At 39.3% G+C, this 18,158-nt stretch overlaps 1 protein-coding gene across 7 annotated transcripts in view; it reads right to left on the bottom strand.

Annotated features, from left to right (window-relative positions):
- KLHL24 (kelch like family member 24) overlaps window positions 1-16,961 on the bottom strand; it is a 44,684-nt gene extending 27,723 nt beyond the window's left edge. For 2 of the 7 annotated variants that reach the window (XM_034999677.1, XM_034999683.1), the window contains exons 1-4: window positions 16,853-16,961; window positions 11,896-12,026; window positions 10,312-10,370; window positions 2,073-3,049 (exon numbers count right to left, since the gene is read on the bottom strand). In XM_034999677.1, the coding sequence (XP_034855568.1) occupies window positions 2,073-2,992 (920 nt within the window). In that variant the 5' untranslated portion in view covers window positions 2,993-3,049; window positions 10,312-10,370; window positions 11,896-12,026; window positions 16,853-16,961. Of the gene's footprint in view, window positions 1-2,072; window positions 3,050-7,878; window positions 7,980-10,311; window positions 10,371-11,895; window positions 12,273-16,852 lie in introns of those variants that run through there. The other 5 variants (XM_034999680.1, XM_034999681.1, XM_034999678.1 and 2 more) reach the window with 5 other exon arrangements.
- Window positions 16,962-18,158: the final 1,197 nt, after the last annotated feature.

Raw genomic sequence — 18,158 nt, 5'->3', positions numbered from 1 at the left:
AACTACTTCTCTACACCACTTTCGATGATGAGTACCTTAAGGATTATTGCATTTAATAGTTTCAATGGCAGAACCTGTGAGATAGGTACTATTTATCATCATTCTCACTTTACATATGAGGAAAAAGATTAAATCTTGCTATGTTCAAACTAGATTTTAAAGACATGCTATCTCATCATATGCTGAATTTTAATCATATCCCAAAACAATAATCAAAATCAAAGCTAAAATTTTGGTTTGAGAGCTACGCTCTAGTAAATTTATAGGAAAAGTGGAGATGATATGAGAAAATAAAAGTAAATACCAGTTTTACAACAATGTGAATATATTTAACACTACCGAGTGGTACAATTATTAAAATTGGTTAAGATGATAAATTTATGCTATTCGTTTTTTAACCACAATTTAAAAAAATTAGCTTTGTTGAAAAATATTAGATTTTTTAAAAAAGATTTTATTTATTTATTTATCAGAAAGACAGCGAGAGAAAGAGCACAAGCAGGGGAAGCAGCAGGCACAGGGAGAAGCAGGCTCCCTGATGAGCAAGGAGCCTGATGTGGGACTCGATCCCAGGACCCTGGGATCATGACCTGAGCAGAAGGCAGACGCTTAACTGACTGAGCCACCCAGGCGCCCTGCAAGATTCTTTACTATATTTCTCACAATAGCCATTTCTTGCCTATGCACAGTATAGTACATTTAATATTATTCCTTCAATTATTAAGACATGGATATTATTTTCCTATAGCTTATAAATTAAAATCTGTATGTTTTACTGAAATAATGCACTATAAGAAGATACAAGTGTAATACTGAATTGAATTCCTACCTCTAAATATGTTTTCCAAATTCTCTCTAATGATGATATAATTTTTATAATCAGAAAAAAAATTAAAAAATTAAGATTGACATTAAATTACTGTGACAATGAGAAGAGATCTGAAACCTGGATTTTACATCAAGAATCCACTCAATAGGGGCACCTGGGTGGCTCAGTTGTTAAGCATCTGCCTTCGGCTCAGGTCATGATCCTAGGGTCCTGGGACTGAGCCCCGCATTGGGCTCCCTGCTCGGTGGGAAGCCTGCTTCTCCCTCTCCCACTCCCCCTGCTTGTGTTCCCACTCTCACTGCCTCTCTCTGTCAAATAAATAAAATCTTAAAAAAAAAAAAAAGAATGTACTCAATATATATCAGCTTACTTACTTCACCTTTATATCTCAAGTTGTCTGCTAGGAAAAAAGGAAGTCTGTGAATTTGCCAATTTTTTTTTTAAAGATTTATTTATTTATCTGAGAGAGAGAGAATCTCAAGCAGACTCCCACTGAGTGCAGAGCCCAATGCAGGGCTTGAGTTCATGACCTGAGCTGAAATCAAGAGTCAGACACTTAACCAACTGGGCACCCCTACCAATTGTTTTTTATATGTAGAGGCAGTACAAGAGAGTCTACCAAAGTTTTTTGTTTTTTTTTTTTAATATTTTATTTATTCATTTGACAGAGAGAGAGAGAGAGCACAAGCAGGGGGAGTGGCAGGCAGAGGCACAGGGAGAAGCAGGCTCCCTACAGAGCAGGGGGAGCCCAATGTGGGATTCGATCCCAGGACCCTGGGATCGTGACCTGAGCCGAAGGCAGTTGCCTAACCAAGTGAGCCACCAGGCGCCCGACAGTCTACCAAAATCTTTAGTCTACTTTATATCCAAAGACTCTTTGGAAAGAAAAGTGGAATGATTAGAGATTAAGAGAAAAGATTAAGAGAAATAAGCAGAAATATGTTGAGATGTTCACAGTTGCAAAGACCCTTTGCAATACCCTTTCATAGCTCAGAATAACAAAGAATGATACTGCTGAATCTAGTGTTCACTGGCAAAGGCTTTTAAAAAAATTTTTTTTTGAGGGGGAGAGACATTTTAATGATTTACATAATCCAAAACAAATCTTAAATTATGGAAAGCCACATGTTCACAATACATATAAATGACTACACTGAGATTTCACTCAGGAGGTTTAAAAATATTTTAAAAATAAAAACGTTTGTTAATTATGTTGTAGTTCATTTATAAACAGTTTTCTCACCTGCGTGGCCTAGTCCTTGGGGACATCATTTCATTCCCAAGTATGTGGTACCGTCTTGCTTCGTGCAATAGCTGATAACACTCCGGAGAATTCTGGATCAATTGGTCCACCTCAACTGTTTGGACAAAGTAGTTGGGATGCAACAGAGGGAGTCTCACATGTGTCAGGAGCTCATGTAACAGTGGTCTTCTCAGATCAACAGCACGATAGACCCAACGCATGACGGCTTCAAAAACCATCTCCTCTTTACCAATAACAAGTTCGTCACTACAAATATAATCAATAAGTTCATCTTTGTCAAGCTCAAGAAATTCTTCATGCTGCGACACATCTTCAAAAGTCTGTAATGCAAAATTCTTGCATTTTGTGAAGAGTGTTTTGAGAGAATGGGTGTCAGCAAAGCGCTGGATTCCTAAGCAGTTACAAGGATCAAGTTGTTCCTCTAAGAACTTGGCACAAGCATCACGGAGAACACTAATCTGAAAGAGGCTTGATGTTTCAAAGAGATACTGTACATTCTCTGTAGTGATCTTTACCTTTCCAGTATAAACATACTGCAAAAAACATTCCATAGCTTCAGCTAAAATACCATTGATCTCAACCAACATTTCTCGGCTTTCTCTGTGGTCATTACAAAACATAGCTCTGAAGTAGCTACTACAGGCTGAGAGAACAGCTCTATGGCAAGGAAATTCTTTGCCTTCCACACAAATGATGACGTCTGTGAATAAGCGGCTGTCTCGGAATTCATTGAATATCTGGAGTATGTTTTCAGCATGGGATGATCCTGAGGAGAAGTCAAAAAATTCATGGCCTGTCAGAGATTTAGGGTCCATTTCAAAAACTTTACGCTTAGTTGCTGGGGAATCACGCACCCCAAGATCCTCTCTGTTTAGTCTTCGTCCCAATATTAGTACCATTGTTACATCAGTTGACTATATAATTGCTGAGAAATGTTAAGGATCTTCTTTATGTGGCTAAAAGTAGAAAAAAAAAGGTAAACATTTCAATATATGAAAAATTCAGGACTCAGACTACATAGTCTCATTTTGATGTAAACATTACAACAAATTCATATATATATATCTTATATATATATTTATCTTATGTGGAGTATAGAGTACTATCTCATTTTAATAAGAATTGATAAATAAAAATTTGCATTATGGGTATAATCTGCCATAGTACTCCTTAAGCCCACCCCCCCAAAGATATTATATACTTTTTGAATTACTAATAACCTCTGTCTCCCCTTTTACACAACTGGGTTTTATCTACTGACTGTAGAGTTAAGTCTGAATGCTGTAAGACAAAGAATTTGACTATATTCAGATTCCTAATATAAATGTTTATTACCTTAATATAATATTGTGAGAGAGGAATTCAGTTATATCTACCAGCAGCCTTTAAAAATATGGGTATTGGGGCACCTGGCTGGCTCAGTCAGTACAGGATGCGACTCTTGATCTTGTATTTGTAAATTCAAGCCCCATGTTGGGTATAGAGATTACTTAAAAAAATTGTGTATTGTTCGACCAGCAAGTCCATTTCTAGCAATCTATCCTAAGGAAATAATCTGGAATATGTGGAAAGATCTACAGAGATGTTCAATGCTCTATTAATAGAAAATACTTAAAACAATCTAAATGCCCTACAATAGAAGATGAGTTAAACCATACCGCATCTTAGTCTATGCAGCCATTTAAAATTATGTAGACTATTTAATGACACAGGGAAGTATGTCAAATAGTAAGTGAAAAGCGGATCGTAAAACATATGCTCAAAATAGAAAAAACTTTGTATCAGTGTATCTTAGGGATAGAAAAAAGGAGGCATATATGCCAAAATGTTAAGTGATTTATTTATCTTTTGTTTTCCTCTATTTCACCCAATTTCCACTATAAATATGTAGTATTTTGTTTTCAGATCTTTAAAACACATGTATCTATGCCCTTCTCCCTTTCACTAATAAGAAACATCCCCAAACTTCTCTCAGAAATGAATATGAATAGGTAAACTAATGGACTGAGGCACTGGGCTATGGCTATCAATTCTTTTTAAGTTTTGATTTTTAAGGTGGTTCTTCCACAGCTACTCTCTTTTCACATCTACATAAATTAATATGTGATCCAAAATGTATCTGTAACTGGCTTAAGAGCACTGAGAATAACTCTCAACTATTCCCATTCTCTCATAATCTCATACACAATTCCTTCTAAAGGTCCCAGCTTCTTCCTGAAATATTTCAACAGACATCCAGGCCTAACTAAGCCTAAAGAATGCTTAAGAACATCAAAGATAACCCCCAAATGAAATGCTGTCCTACATTCACCAGCCACAAATAAAATGGAGACTTGAGAGTTAACAATCTTAATTTAGAACTGTGTTTTGTGGGGCTCCTGGATGGCCCTGTCAGTTAAGCCACTGACTCCTGGTTTCAGTTCAGATCATGATCTCATGGGTCTTGAGACTGAGCCAGGGCAGGCTCCATGCTCAGCAGGGAGTCTGCTTGAAAGATTCTCTCCTCCTGCCCCTCCCCTGCTTACGTGTGCCCACACTTGCACTCTGTCTCTAAAAATAAATCCTTTAAAAAAACCCTGTATTTTGTATACCCATCACACATTAAATTGTACCCCATTTTTAGAATCCTTATGTGACATAGTAAGCTAGAAAATATGAACTATCAAAACCAAGAACCAGGCACCTGGGTGGCTCAGTTGTTAAGCGTCTGCCTTCGGCTCAGGTCATGATCTCAGGGGTCCTGGATGAGTCCCACATCAGGCTCCCTGCTCGGCAGGAAGCCTGCTTCTCCCTCTCCCACTCCCCCTGCTTGTGTTCCCTCTCTCGCTGTGCCTCTCTCTGTCAAATAAATAAAATCTTAAAAAAAAAAAAAAACAAACCAAACCAAGAAGCAACTCATTCTATTACATTCTCTTTCATATTCTGATTTATCCTTTTTTAAAAGATTTTATTTATTTGAGAAAGAGAGTGCGTGCGCACAAGTCGGGGGGAGGGGCAGAGGGAGAGGGACAAGCAGACTCCCCACGAGCAGGAAGCCCAATGAGGGGCTCATTCCCAGGACCCTGGGATCATGACCTGAGTAAAAGGCAGACGCTTAACCAACTGAGCCACCTAGGTGCCCCCTGATTTATTCTTATATTTGCCTTCTTTTCTCATCATTCTAATGACCCAGATACCCTAGTTACAATATTCACTAGATACTTCCAATTTTCATCAATTCCCTCACTGAGTGTACTTAATTTTGTCACTTCCATTCCTATCATCAACAAATATTTATTGTGTGCCTACCATTGTCAGGATACTGTGCTCGGCCTATGGTTTTCAGAGATGTAAGATATTACTGGATGTTGCTGTTGAGGTTGGTTTTTTTTTTTAATATAGTTGCAACAAAGCATATTCACAAAAAGATAAAACAGTAAGGTAGTATGTGCGATATGATGCCACACCGGTATGGATAGCACAGTTCCCACTTAAGTTTCTATTAAATGTTTTCTACCTCTTCATATAAATTAGCACTTAATCTTTCTGAAGTCCAGGTGTTAGGATTTTCCCTAGGCAGATGTACAGCAGGCTATTCTAATTGTTAGGGCAAAGTACCTGGTTGTAATCACATTTGAAGGACACCTAAATGTTTGCATGTACAAAATCCTTTCTCTTCCATTCCTCTCTTCATCTCTTAATTTTGCAGGTAAAGTCAGAAAAAAATTCAAGCAATTTTATTAGTCAAATGGAATAAAGATGCAAGTAAAACAAATACTTTTTTCATTTGGGATCACCAGGTGGGGATTCAGAGACAGTATGCTAATAGGGAAATTCCTGCTGTGTTCTTGTGGATTGTTTGAATTTAAAAAGTCCTAAAATGACCGAAGAAGGGTCATTTAGGTTCCCTCTAAGAATTCTGGCAAAAACTGAGGAAGTTCTTGGAAATCTACCAAGTAAGGCTGTAGGAACTATTAAGAGCCAAATCTGTGTACTAATTGGGTATTAACTGGTTTGACGATACCATGGGGGCTGTATTTCCTTATACACATTAAAAAACAAAACAGAAAAACACTAATCTTCTTTTTTTTAAAACTGCTTGCCATGTGCCTGGCACTTTCTAAATTCTCTCTCTTTTTTAAAGATTTATTTATTGGGGTGCCTGGATGGCTCAGTTGGTTAAGCAACCGACTCTTGATTTCGGCTCAGGTCATGATCTCAGGGTCATGAGATCCAGCCCCACAAGGGGCTCTGCGCTCAGCAGGCAGTCTGCTTGAGATTCTTTCCCTCTCCCTCTGCCCCTCCCCTGCTCTCTCTTTCTCAAATAAATTAAGTAAATCTTTAAAACAATAAAAAGATCTATTTATTTATTTGAGGCGGGAGGGGCAGAGGGAGAGAATCCTCAAGCAGACTTCCCCCTCAGTGCAGAGCCCAACACCAGGCTTGATTCGACGACCCATGAAATTACTACCCCAGCCGAAACCAAGAGTTGGATGCCCAACTCAGGTGCCCCAACTTTCTAAACTCTTCATACAGATTTAATTTAAACCTCCCAACAACCTTATGAAGTTGTTATTACAATTAACAAGAAAATTGTTTACAGCCTTAGGACTTTATATACAGGATTAAGACAGATCTTTTTTCTTTTTTTCTTTTTTTCAAGATTTTATTTATTTATTTGACAGAGAGAGAGACAGCGAGAGAGGGAACACAAGCGGGGGGGTGGGAGAGGAACGCAGGCTTCCCGCCAAGCAGGGAGCCCAATGCGGGGCTCGATCCCAGCACTCTGGGATCATGACCTGAGCCGAAGGCAGACACTTAACGACTGAGCCACCCAGGCTCCCCAAGACAGATTTTTCTAAATAGGCAGGAACTATTTACAAGGTAAGTGAAAGACTGACAGGGATAAACTTTACCCTTACTTTTAAGTTTAAGAAAACAAACAGAAAATTTTAAGTATTCAAATACGTATGTCATTTATTTTTTAAATGTGTAACAAAGTTTATAATATAATGAAACTGTTAGAGAACAGTGGAAACTCATGTAGAAGGCCTATTTAAATAAACACACAAGTAAAAATAAACCTAAGAGAATGCTTATGAATAACTGGTTTTTGGAGCAATGTCAATTATTGGATATTTAGTCAGTAAAATTAGCTTTTCTTAAATTTGAGAGAATATTTGTCTACACATATGTTATGGTCCAAGAATGCCAGATTTTGAACTGTAATCTAATTATGTTTGGGAGGTTTTAGGTAACAGATCTCTGCCTGAGAATAAAAATCTTCTTTTGTTAATTTTAATACCTAAATGAATAAAATTGCATGGGTTTAAAATATTTCACTATTAGTTTTAAAATGTATCATCACAAACTAAAAAAAAGGGAGATGTTTCTTCCCATCTCTTTTGAGATTTTCCTGACTAGAGAGTTCATGTTTGCCTTACTACAGGTCATTCAACTTCTTGGGTTATGGCTGCCCACACATGTGTGTGCCATCCATAAATACATGCACATATACATGTGTTAAAATTTAAAAATTCACGTATAGTACATATCATCACTTTTAAATTGCAAGCTCCCATACATGTGCAGTAGCACATATCTCAAATACACTTTTAATCTGAAGTTATCTCAGTAATGGTTCAATACACAGAAACCTATCTCCCATAGATGAGAGATCACTACTGTGCCTGAATGCCAATTTTTTGTTGTTGAAACTGAAAAATGTTCAAAGCATGTAATATCACAAGTGATAACCATTCAATTATGATAAACATAAACAAATATGATATGGAATATAACTTACTTTAATGCTTTACCAAGCTAAATTCAAATTATGGTTGAATCAGTCACAAGTCAGCTTTCAAAACAGGAATTTATCTTCAAATCAGCTTACTTAATTTCTTACTGCATTTCAGATTCAAAAAATTCACAAATTATTGTTTTTGACTAGTGGTGTGATTACTGGTGTTACTGAAAACAATCTCCAACTTTATGCCTTTTCTGTTCTACATTTTTGTTCCCTCAGTGTTTAAAGATTTTTTATTTATTCACTTATTTTGCGGGGGGGCTCATAAGCCAGGGGAGGGGTAGAAGGCAAGGAAGAGAGAGAATCCCAAGTAGACTGCGCTGAGCACAGAGCCAGACGCGGGGCGCAATCCCACAACCCCGAGATCACAATCCGAGCCAAAATCAAGAGTCAGATGTCCAACTGACTAAGCCACCCAGCTGCCCCTTCTCAGTGTTTAAATGAATGCAAAACAATGCAACAGAATACAAACAAAATGCAAAATAAAATAACATACTGCAAAAACTAAGAATTTCCCTTTTGGCTAAAAGGGACAAAAAAGAAAACAAATGAAAAGGTACTCTGCTTTCTGTATCCAATAATTTTACTGTGTCTGGTATTTGTTATCTGATATCTCTATCTGATAAATTTGGAGATAGCAGATTGAGCAAGTTATGTATTAATATAAGGCTGATAAAACCTTTATAGGAGTTAAGGGTTTGTCTTACGTTATTTTCTGCCTCTTACTCTCGTAGCTAGTTCCTTGACTATTGACTAGCAAGTCTTCCACTGCTTTCGCCCAGTGTAAAACTGAAAATCCTGGATTAGAACAGCTATAAAATCACCTGCTATTACAAAGTATTCAACAGCAACAAGATACTTGTTTACTGCTTTGTATGTAGATAGGCTATCTCATAGATCTGGGCTATTTCTTTCCAAGCAGCTTTGGCCTGGCTTTTGTACATCCTCACTTCCCCTAGAAAGTTCTGAGAACTCGCCCATTAACCAATCTCCACAACACAAAATGTAAACTCTGCCTATTGATGACAGGGTAAATAATTCACACAGGAGGGTCTTAGAAATAGGAGATACATTTCAAAGTGCATCTTTTGGGCTTCCAGATGTAATTTACTAGCTTTTGTTTTCCCATTTTACACAAGCGAAGTATTTTAACTTAATTCCCTAATAACAATAACTAAGTAATGGTTAAAAATATAAAGTTTAACCACATCTCAGAGTACAGTATCTAATATAGGTTCAAGATTTATAATAAACGAATTCATACACAATCAAGCAAACAAAACATAAATTACAGATAGAATTCTTCTAAAAATTTAGCAAATATCAAAGTATCATCATTCCCTTCAGGAAAAAGTAAGCAACTAAGTTAAGCATCTCTAGATAAAATAAGAGGGGAAAATGTTTGTTCCAAAGAAATACAATGACAAAGTTTTATCTAGATAAAGATAGCAAATGCAAGGGTGATCAGATTGTCTTGTCAGCAACTGACTGCCAGTTGCATGATTTGTCTAGAAAAGCTAGTATCTTTCTTTCCCTCCCTCATTTCTTCAGGAGCTTAATTCCTGAAGTGATACCCTCACTTGAAAGGAAGATTTTTCTTAACACAAAGATTCTTCTGGTTAAAGGTACTCTAGGGTTTATTTCCAATTGCAGAACTCATGCATGTTGTAGACCTAGTTCCTAATTGCTAGGTAGATTTAAAATTGTTTTTGGCCTATGTCTCAGAAAAATGAGGAGAGATAACTTATTTTAGTATCTCTAAGGCTAGAGAAAAATGTAGAAGAGGGACTGAGGGAGGGAGGAAGTGAAAAGAGTGGATACTTTATTTGGTAACAAAAATGACTATGACGGGGTGCCTGGATGGTTCAGGTGTTAAGCGTCTGCCTTTGGCTCAGGTCATGATCCCGGCGTCCTGGGATCGAGCCTAGCATCGGGGTCCCTGCTCGGCAGGGAGCCTGCTTCTCCCTCTCCCACTACCCCCTGCTTGTGTTCCCTCTCTCACTGTGTATCTCTCTGTCAAATAAATAAATAAAATCTTAAAAAAAAAATGACTATGATATTGTTTTCTTTTATGATCTTGAGGACAGAATTGTTCCCCATTACTCTGATTGGCTTAAGTAATCCCTGGTTAAAGAAAGGAAAATGGTTTAGATTCCCTAATAACAATGTTTAGTTGCGGGTTTTTTTTTTTAAAGATTTATGTATTTGAGAGAGAGAGAGCGAGAGAGCCCACAAGTGGGAGGGGTAGAGGGAGAGGGAGAGGAAGAGAGAATCCCAACCAGACTCCGCACTGAACGCAGAGCCTGACACAGGGCTCTATCTCAATGACCCTGAGATCAGGACCTGAGCCAAAACCACAAGTCAGACACTGAACCAACTGTGCCACCCAGGCACCCCTCAGATACTTTATAAATACTATAAATATAATACCTTTTTAGCATTTGCTTGATCAAATCCCCAAAATATTTGTGTTGTTTTAATTTCCACACCTAAAATAAATGGAGAACAGTAATATATTATCAGATACTAATCACTTAATGCATAGTTGGCATTATTTACTAATATGTTGAAAAAAGTTTTTAGACTTCAGTTTCTACTTTTGCATAGTTTAAAAGTTTACTTTTGCATAGGAAATCATTACTGAATAACAATTCCTTAAAGCAAATTAATAATATTATGCTCTTTTACATACAAATTAGTTTCCTTATTTGTCAACTTCCTTACTTGACAATATTATCTTGGAGTAAAGTTTCCTGAAAGATGAGTAAACAAAGATTATTGTCAACAGCAAGCTAACTGGTGGCACTGAGATGACAAAATATATATCCTGTGATAATTCTGCAATGGATATTTGAAGAGTGTCTGGTAATTGAGGTCTCATCTGAGTTTGCAGCCATTAAATAATTCTGAGTTGGTCTAGCAATACTACAAAAATTGACAGTTTAGTCATTATGTATTATAAAAGTATGGATTCAAATTGAGAAAATCAGAAAATATCTGGGTAATTCAAGAAAAAAAATTTAGTTTTTAATCCTTAGTTATCTAGATTATCCATATAGAATCTCAAATAATTATTTTAGAATATACAAATGCATTATTACATATGCATTTTAATGCATTAATATATATTATTTCTTCTGCTTTGTTAAACCTTATAAACTTAGTACCTGTGGAAACCAACTAATTCAGCACAATTCTTTTTTTTTCTTTTGGTGGATGGGAAGGAGAGGAATGCTTAAGAGAAAATACCAGAACCTTGAACTGTGCACAGAATGGCAATGGTAATTAAACATAAGCAATTCTGGTGTCTGGCCCAAATATCTACAAACAGAACTCATAATGTCTTAACAAATTAAGGCAAATAAAAAAAGTTGATCATGAAAACCAAGATATGGACTACTGATTTTTCCCTATATATGTACACAAACACGTATCTGTATGCCCTGATTTTGCTACAATCGTGAAATAAAAGTTATTTTGAATGTTTCCTTACTCCCGGAAGTAAGTCTAACTTGTGTGTACCCTTGGTAAAGAATATTTCAACTTAGTCAAATTAGGAGATTGTTAATCCTAGCTAAGTGTTTTTTCCCAGTGGACAATAAAATCCTGAGCCAACGTAGGTATCCAGGTCAACTAAAGAAATGTTTATTTTTCCGTCTGGCGCTGGGGTCACAAATACTGGATTCAGATCCAATTCAAGACTCTACAGGGTTGGGGTGCCTGGTTGGCTCAGTCAGTAGAACATGTAACTCAATCTCTGGGTTGTGAGTTCAAGCCCCACACTGGGTATAGAGTTTACTTAAATAAATAAATAGATAAACTTAAAAAAAAAAAACAAAAAACTCCATAACTGATACTAAAATAGATTAAAATTTTTAGTGTTCTGCTAGTAGAAAACACAGATTGGAATAAATTTTCTCATGACTGATCTGGTCTAGAACTATTACCTTGAGGAGAAGAAGGGCAAGGCAATTTACTAGGGCATTTTGAGTGGAGTTTTAAGGTAATACTTACCAACCTAATAGGTAAGGGCAAGGGACAGAGGAGGTCAGTGTACAAAGTCCAAAGGAGTTATAATATCAGAATTGATCTAGAATGTAGCTGTACTGCAACCAAGCTTAATTTTCCTTTAGAATGCAGGAATCCTATACAAAATAAAGAAATTACCATCAGTCTTAAAGATAGTGTGGATTAAGGAGGAGCTTTAAAGACTAATAAATACCAAATAGCAAAGGAAACCAACATATTCACTATTGTGATTCCTACAACTAGTGATAGTGAACTGCCAAATACTATGCTCTACACCACTCCATTTTCTCAAATTTAACTTTGAGTGCAGAAAACATAGCAGAGACAACCAGAAGACTAACCAAGAAGAGGTTTATCTTTTTTTTTTTTAAGATTTTATTTATTTATTTGACAGAGACAGTAAGAGAGGGAACACAAGCAGGGGGAGTGGGAGGGGGAGAAGCAGGCTTCCCGCTGAGCAGAGAGCCCGATGCGGGGCTTGATCCCAGGACGCCGGGATCATGACCTGCGCCGAAGGGAGACGCTCAACGACTGAGCCACCCAGGTGCCCCAAGAAGAGGTTTATCTTTAAAGATATATAAAGCTATACAGATATAAAGTAAAGCAAAAGAAGGAAAGCCAGAAAAGTACAACATAGTAAGTCCATTATTTAAAAATGACTAGAAAATTATACTTAACATGGTACTACATAAAACCATGCAGTTTTTATACATTTCAAGTATTTTCACCTTATTTTCTCAAAAGCTAATTTATTTATTAGAAATATTCTATTTAATGACTTTTTAAAAACTATAAATTTACACTCTTAAAATTTCAATTTAAAGTTTTACTCTGGGAGCAGTGAGTGGTTCCTGAACCAAGTTTTACAAATGCAGTATTTAAAGTCCAGTCTTCAAGATGTTCTGTTCTTTTCTTTTGAGGGGAAGAAGAAGAGTTTATTTTACATAGCTAAATGAAAAATAATTTAAGAAATAGTAAATAAACAAGATGTTATTTTCAACATTTTAATTTTCTTAATGGAACCACCAAGAACATATTTACCCACCATCAGACAACAGAAACCAACTGACACTTAAATTTCTTTGCTTAGGATTACAGCAACTAGTGATTATCCCTTGTTGACTAGAATTCAAATGGTCAATACATTCTGACTGTGATTTTTTTTTAAAGATTTTTTTTTTTTTTTAATTTATTTGACAGAGAAAGACACAGTGAGAGAGGGAACCCAAGCAGGGGGAGTGGGAGAGGGAGAAGCAGGCTTCCGGCGGAGCAGGGAGCCTGATGCGGGGCTCGATCCCAGGACCTGGGATCATGACCTGAGCCGAAGGCAGACGCTTACCGACTGAGCCACTCAGGCGCCCCCTGACTGTGATTAATGAGAGAAAAAAAGTAAGTGTCTAATGATGAAAAATTTAGCAGTGCCTAAACAATGTGTCAGACTTAACAATATGGTTCTATAACTAAACAATCTTAAATCACAGAACAAAAAAATCAAGTATCTCCATTCATTGTTTCTCTCGCTTGCGTTAAAACTTTTGGTTACTAATATTCCCCAACCCACAAAGGAAAAAAAAAATGTTATCAAGCATCACACCTGCGATCAAGCTGCCTATTGAGCCTACTCATGCTTTTCACTAGACTTAACATGTAAACTTAACGTCATTTGGTTTTACCCTGCTAACATGTTTCTTTTAAGTATTTAATGCATGTTCTTTATTAAAATCAAATTAAATCTGCAAGGACACTACCCTCTGCTCTGCCACTCGAACAAGTTTGAGATCTAGTATTTCAGATGACTTCTCTATGTATAAAAATATCTTTGTCAGTGATTTTTATTTACCTAGCGGTGACACAAATTATTTACAGAAATAACTTTTAGAAACTTTTGAGTAAAGAGTAAAGCCTAACCACTTTTTTTTTTTTTTTAAGTGGGCTCCAAGCCCAGCATGGAGTCTAATGTGGGGCTTGAACTTACAACCCCAAGATAGAGACCTGAGCTGAAATCAAGAGTCAGACACTTAACCAACTGAGCCACCCAGGCGCCCCAGGCCTAATCACTTTTTTTTTTGAAGATTTTATTTATTTATTTGACAGAGAGAGACACAGCAAGAGAGGGAACACAAGCAGGGGGAGTGGGAGAGGGAAAAGCGGGCCTCCCGCCGAGCAGGGAGCCAGATGCAGGGACTCCTGGATCATGACCTGAGCTGAAGGCAGATGCTTAACGACTGAGCCACCCAGGCGCCCGGGCCTAATCACTTTTAAACATCAATTAGTAGACTTTAAGATGTGCCAAATGCTGAAAAATTATAAGCCCTTGGATGATGAATTTAGACAGAGTGACAAATTCATCAATTAAAAGTTTAGCTATTGTGTTTTTAGTAGTAGAAAGAATAAAGGTTTTAAAACGTCAACAGTTGTCACATGGCCACATTTTGTTTTAGTCACACAATTAGAATTATACAAAATGTATTTTTCATATAGTTAGATGGATATACTTATAAGGCTATTTTATTTACACTTTTCAGCATACAGTCCATACCTAAATATTTATTGAAAAAGGATCTCAAATTTACAAAAATAACTGCTGTCATTTATGTAATAGTTTTTATTTTTCACAGGCTTGACTTTTGGGTTTTAATGAAATGGCAGAAAAACAAGGAAGTTAAAGTTTGTTTTTTTTAAACAGCATTAAGGTTTTAGCAACTTGAACAAAAGCTAGGGAAGTTTAAATTAAAACTTATAACCTTAACTCAAAATATTTCTTTTTCCTGTTCTTAGACTAAGTTGCAGGCTTTGTCTAGATAAGCAGGCTTTTGACTGTTGATTTTAAAAAAAGGTTAGAGGTTTGCGGTTTGCACTTATTTAAATATGTTAAATGCCCTCAATGCACAAGTGATGAGACAGTTTGGGATCACAGAAGCTGCCCTTATGGTGTAGTCATCTCCACTCAAATATCAAAAATATATTAAGAATGCATAACAAATGAGAACTGTTCATATTCAGTTCGTGCTTCACGCAGGGAACTCCATCTACCTTCTACAAATATGCATTGGGTCTTGGGTCAATTCCTACAAATTTACAGGAAAAGAAAATCTGAAAAAGCCCAAGTACGCTATTAACTCGTGAAATTAGGCAAATTATATCTTCAACACATTACGGCTACAATGATTTTCTTGGAGATTTTACTAATGTCCTCTTAATTTACAATTTTAAAACAACACATCTGAAATTCACTCAAATTTTGAATTACCACGGGGATTAATATATAAGAATGTGCCACCGTCCTCTAAACAAGGAAAACTATTCATCTAAACCGGGGTATAGAAGACTCTTAACTTTTAGGAAAATACCCTTAAGCTACTTTTTTTAAAAAGTAGAATTCTAATTTTAATCTTGGTCGACACGAGGCAGATTTTAAATCTATTTTACATTCCTAATAAAAATCAAACTCAGCTGGTGGACCTAAAAGGCTATAGCTGCAAATACTAAGTCGTAATTCTTAAAAAAACTGGTTGAGAAAAAGCTACTTGAAACCAAGTGATTAATCACTAAAATCAACTGTGAATAGTCACTGCCTTAGGGGTGAGTGAGGCATCCTAAGGTCCTTATTTTGCTACTTAAATCTTGTTTACAGAACCAGCAAGGACAATTTCGTAAGAGGACTTCCACCATGTCGGTAATCAAACACTAGTTAAAGGGGGTTAATTTTCCGGTCTCCGAAAGGAGGGCCGTCCGCTGCTGTCCCAGAACTGCCTAAGGCTTGGGCAGAAGCTGCAGCGGTCACCGAGGGACAGCAGGGTGGCTCGGCCTCAAGCTCCAGTCCTTCCGCGCGGAAACGCGCGCCGCTAGTTCCAGTTGGGCCGCAGGGGCGCCAGAGGGGAGAGCGCGCGCTCCCGCGCGTCCTCCAGATCACCTTCAAGGGGGCGGGGGAGAACTGCTTGCGCAGAGCGACTAGACACCCGCCAATAAACACTCGGAACTTGCCCAGTCGTCCCGCCCGCAGTCCGCCGCAGGCGACCAATCCCAGCTGTGGTAACAGTCTGCGCCCCGAGCTTCCAGAACTTGGGGGCGGGGACATTAGGAACTAAATTAAGAAACCTCGTCCTGGACTGGTAGGAAGGTGGGGAGGCTAGGCGGAGACTCGGCCAGCTGAAATCCTGCGCCCCCGCCCGCCCCGACTCCCCGGGGACGGTCGCTCTAGGGCCGGGTTCCCGGCGCTGGCTCAGCCGCCATCCGTGGTAAACAAAGGCTCTCGGGGGTGGGGGCGGGGGTAACGGTCAGGTGACGGTGCCTAGCACATTTCGCAACCGCTTTAATGGGGCTTCTCTGGCCCGAAGCCCTAAGACCCACCTTGACCCCGTCAGTCCTCCCCAACAGGACCAACGGTTGCCCCCACCAAACGACACGACTTGACTTGAGACCTTCGCATTCTCAGTGCTCCCTTCGATTAAAAAAAGAGCAGCGCCCGGTTCAAAGCCCACCGGCAACATGCGGGGCCCGTCTGCCCAGCCCCGTCCACCAGCTGCCCCTGCCCCTGGGGCAGCGGGGTGACCCGCACCTGCTACCCCCAACCCCGGCGGCCATGCTCCTCCCAACCCGCCCCCGGCGGGCCGCGCCAGCAACGCCGCGGTTCCGGGGCGGTAGTGCCAGGAGGAGGGGGTGCCCTCCCTTCAGGACTGCCGATACCGTGCGGACATTGAAGACCCCCCCCCCCCCCCCCCCCCCCGCCGCAGGGTGCCCTGGAGACGCCGCGCCCCAGACAGGGACCGTGCAAGTCCCAGCCGCAATCTCTCCTTAGACCCCACATCTGGCTCCGAGTCGGCCGACGCTGGCTTCCCTCCTGCAGACACCCCCATGGTCGCGACCTCAGTCGCCCCTCCGCCCCCGGTTCTAGCCGGTTCCTCGCCTCTCGGCTAGTTCCAGAGCTGTCATCCCCGGGTACCTCTCGGCGAAGGCTGGAAACGGTCAGCAGCGGCAGCCCCGGCCTTCCCTTAGCGGCCGGCAGCGTAGCGCTCTCTGCAGCGCCGGCGTCTCCCTCCAGCCACCAGTGTTTGCGGCAGCTCACAACAAAGGAAACATGTGACCGTCCGGGCCAAAACACTGAGCGTCACCGACCCCTGGCCAATCCGAGTGAGCGCCCCCCGCCCTGGGGCACCCTGGGATATGTAGTTGCCACTCTGGGGGCGCCCGCCGGGGCCACTTGGGTTTCCCGGTATAGGGTGGGTGTCGGTGCGGAGTGTGAAGAGACCCAGTCCAGGGGTTGCTGATTCGGAAACACTTTTAGTTAGAGACGGGTTAAGGAAATCCACCCATGTTGGGAGCCTTAGTGAGAAACCTGAGTCGTATGTTTATTGCCACGTCCCAAGGCAAAAGCACATTACCAAGAATTATCAGAACCTTAGAGAGTGGGCCGAGGACATAGAGATCTTTTTATTTGACCCCTTGATACACAATCGGGAAATTTGAGGGCCTGAGGGGTGAAAGGGACTAGAACTCTGGTCGCTAGACAGCCCAGGGAAACCGCCTTTCCCTGCAAATCTGTTCATGTCAGTCATATCAAATCCTAGGTTACCTTTTAATTTTAAACGTACGTGCAAGTGGAACAATGTTATCGCAAAGCCCTGTTTTCCCAGGCAGATAGATTCCTCAAAGCACATTATTTTGTTCCTTTGTTTCTGCAAGTATTTTTTTCAAGGATGAGTATACCTCCTGATTTTGAAACATTTAACTAGTTTTTGGCTTCTGATATCGGAATTATAACTTCTCTCTCTTCTATACTTTATGAATACAGCCATGCTCTTGTTAAGTAATGGAACGTGTTCCAATGACCAGTGATGGAAATAATAAAGAAAGCATGTGTTCAGGCCTTTAAAATATGCTTTTTAGGCCTCTTTTCCATCTCTTATTTTAAACAAAAGAGCTCAGGGTGCCTGGTTGGCTCAGTCGGAAAAGCAGGTGACTTTTGATGTCAGGGTGGTGAGTTGAACCCTCACCTTGGGTGTAGAGTAATTACTTAAAATAAATAAATAAAACTTTAAAAAAGTGCCTGTCATTTATTAAGTTTATATATTAAGTATGTAATAAATATTGAACAATAGTAATATTATTTATTAAGCTCCAAACTTAGTGCTAAGCACTTTACATATTTAGTCCTCATAATAACCCTGCAAAATAGGTGTTGTTATCCCCTGTTACAGATGAAGAAACTCAGCTACAGAAAGGATAAAGAATTGTCCCCTGGTCACTCA

The sequence above is a fragment of the Mirounga leonina genome, unplaced genomic scaffold (assembly GCF_011800145.1).
Source record: "Mirounga leonina isolate KUSES-001 unplaced genomic scaffold, KU_Mleo_1.0 Mir_115, whole genome shotgun sequence".
Classification (NCBI taxonomy): domain Eukaryota; kingdom Metazoa; phylum Chordata; class Mammalia; order Carnivora; family Phocidae; genus Mirounga; species Mirounga leonina.
The sequence above is the reverse complement of the archived record's forward strand: the minus strand, read 5'-3'. Positions and strand labels throughout refer to the sequence as shown.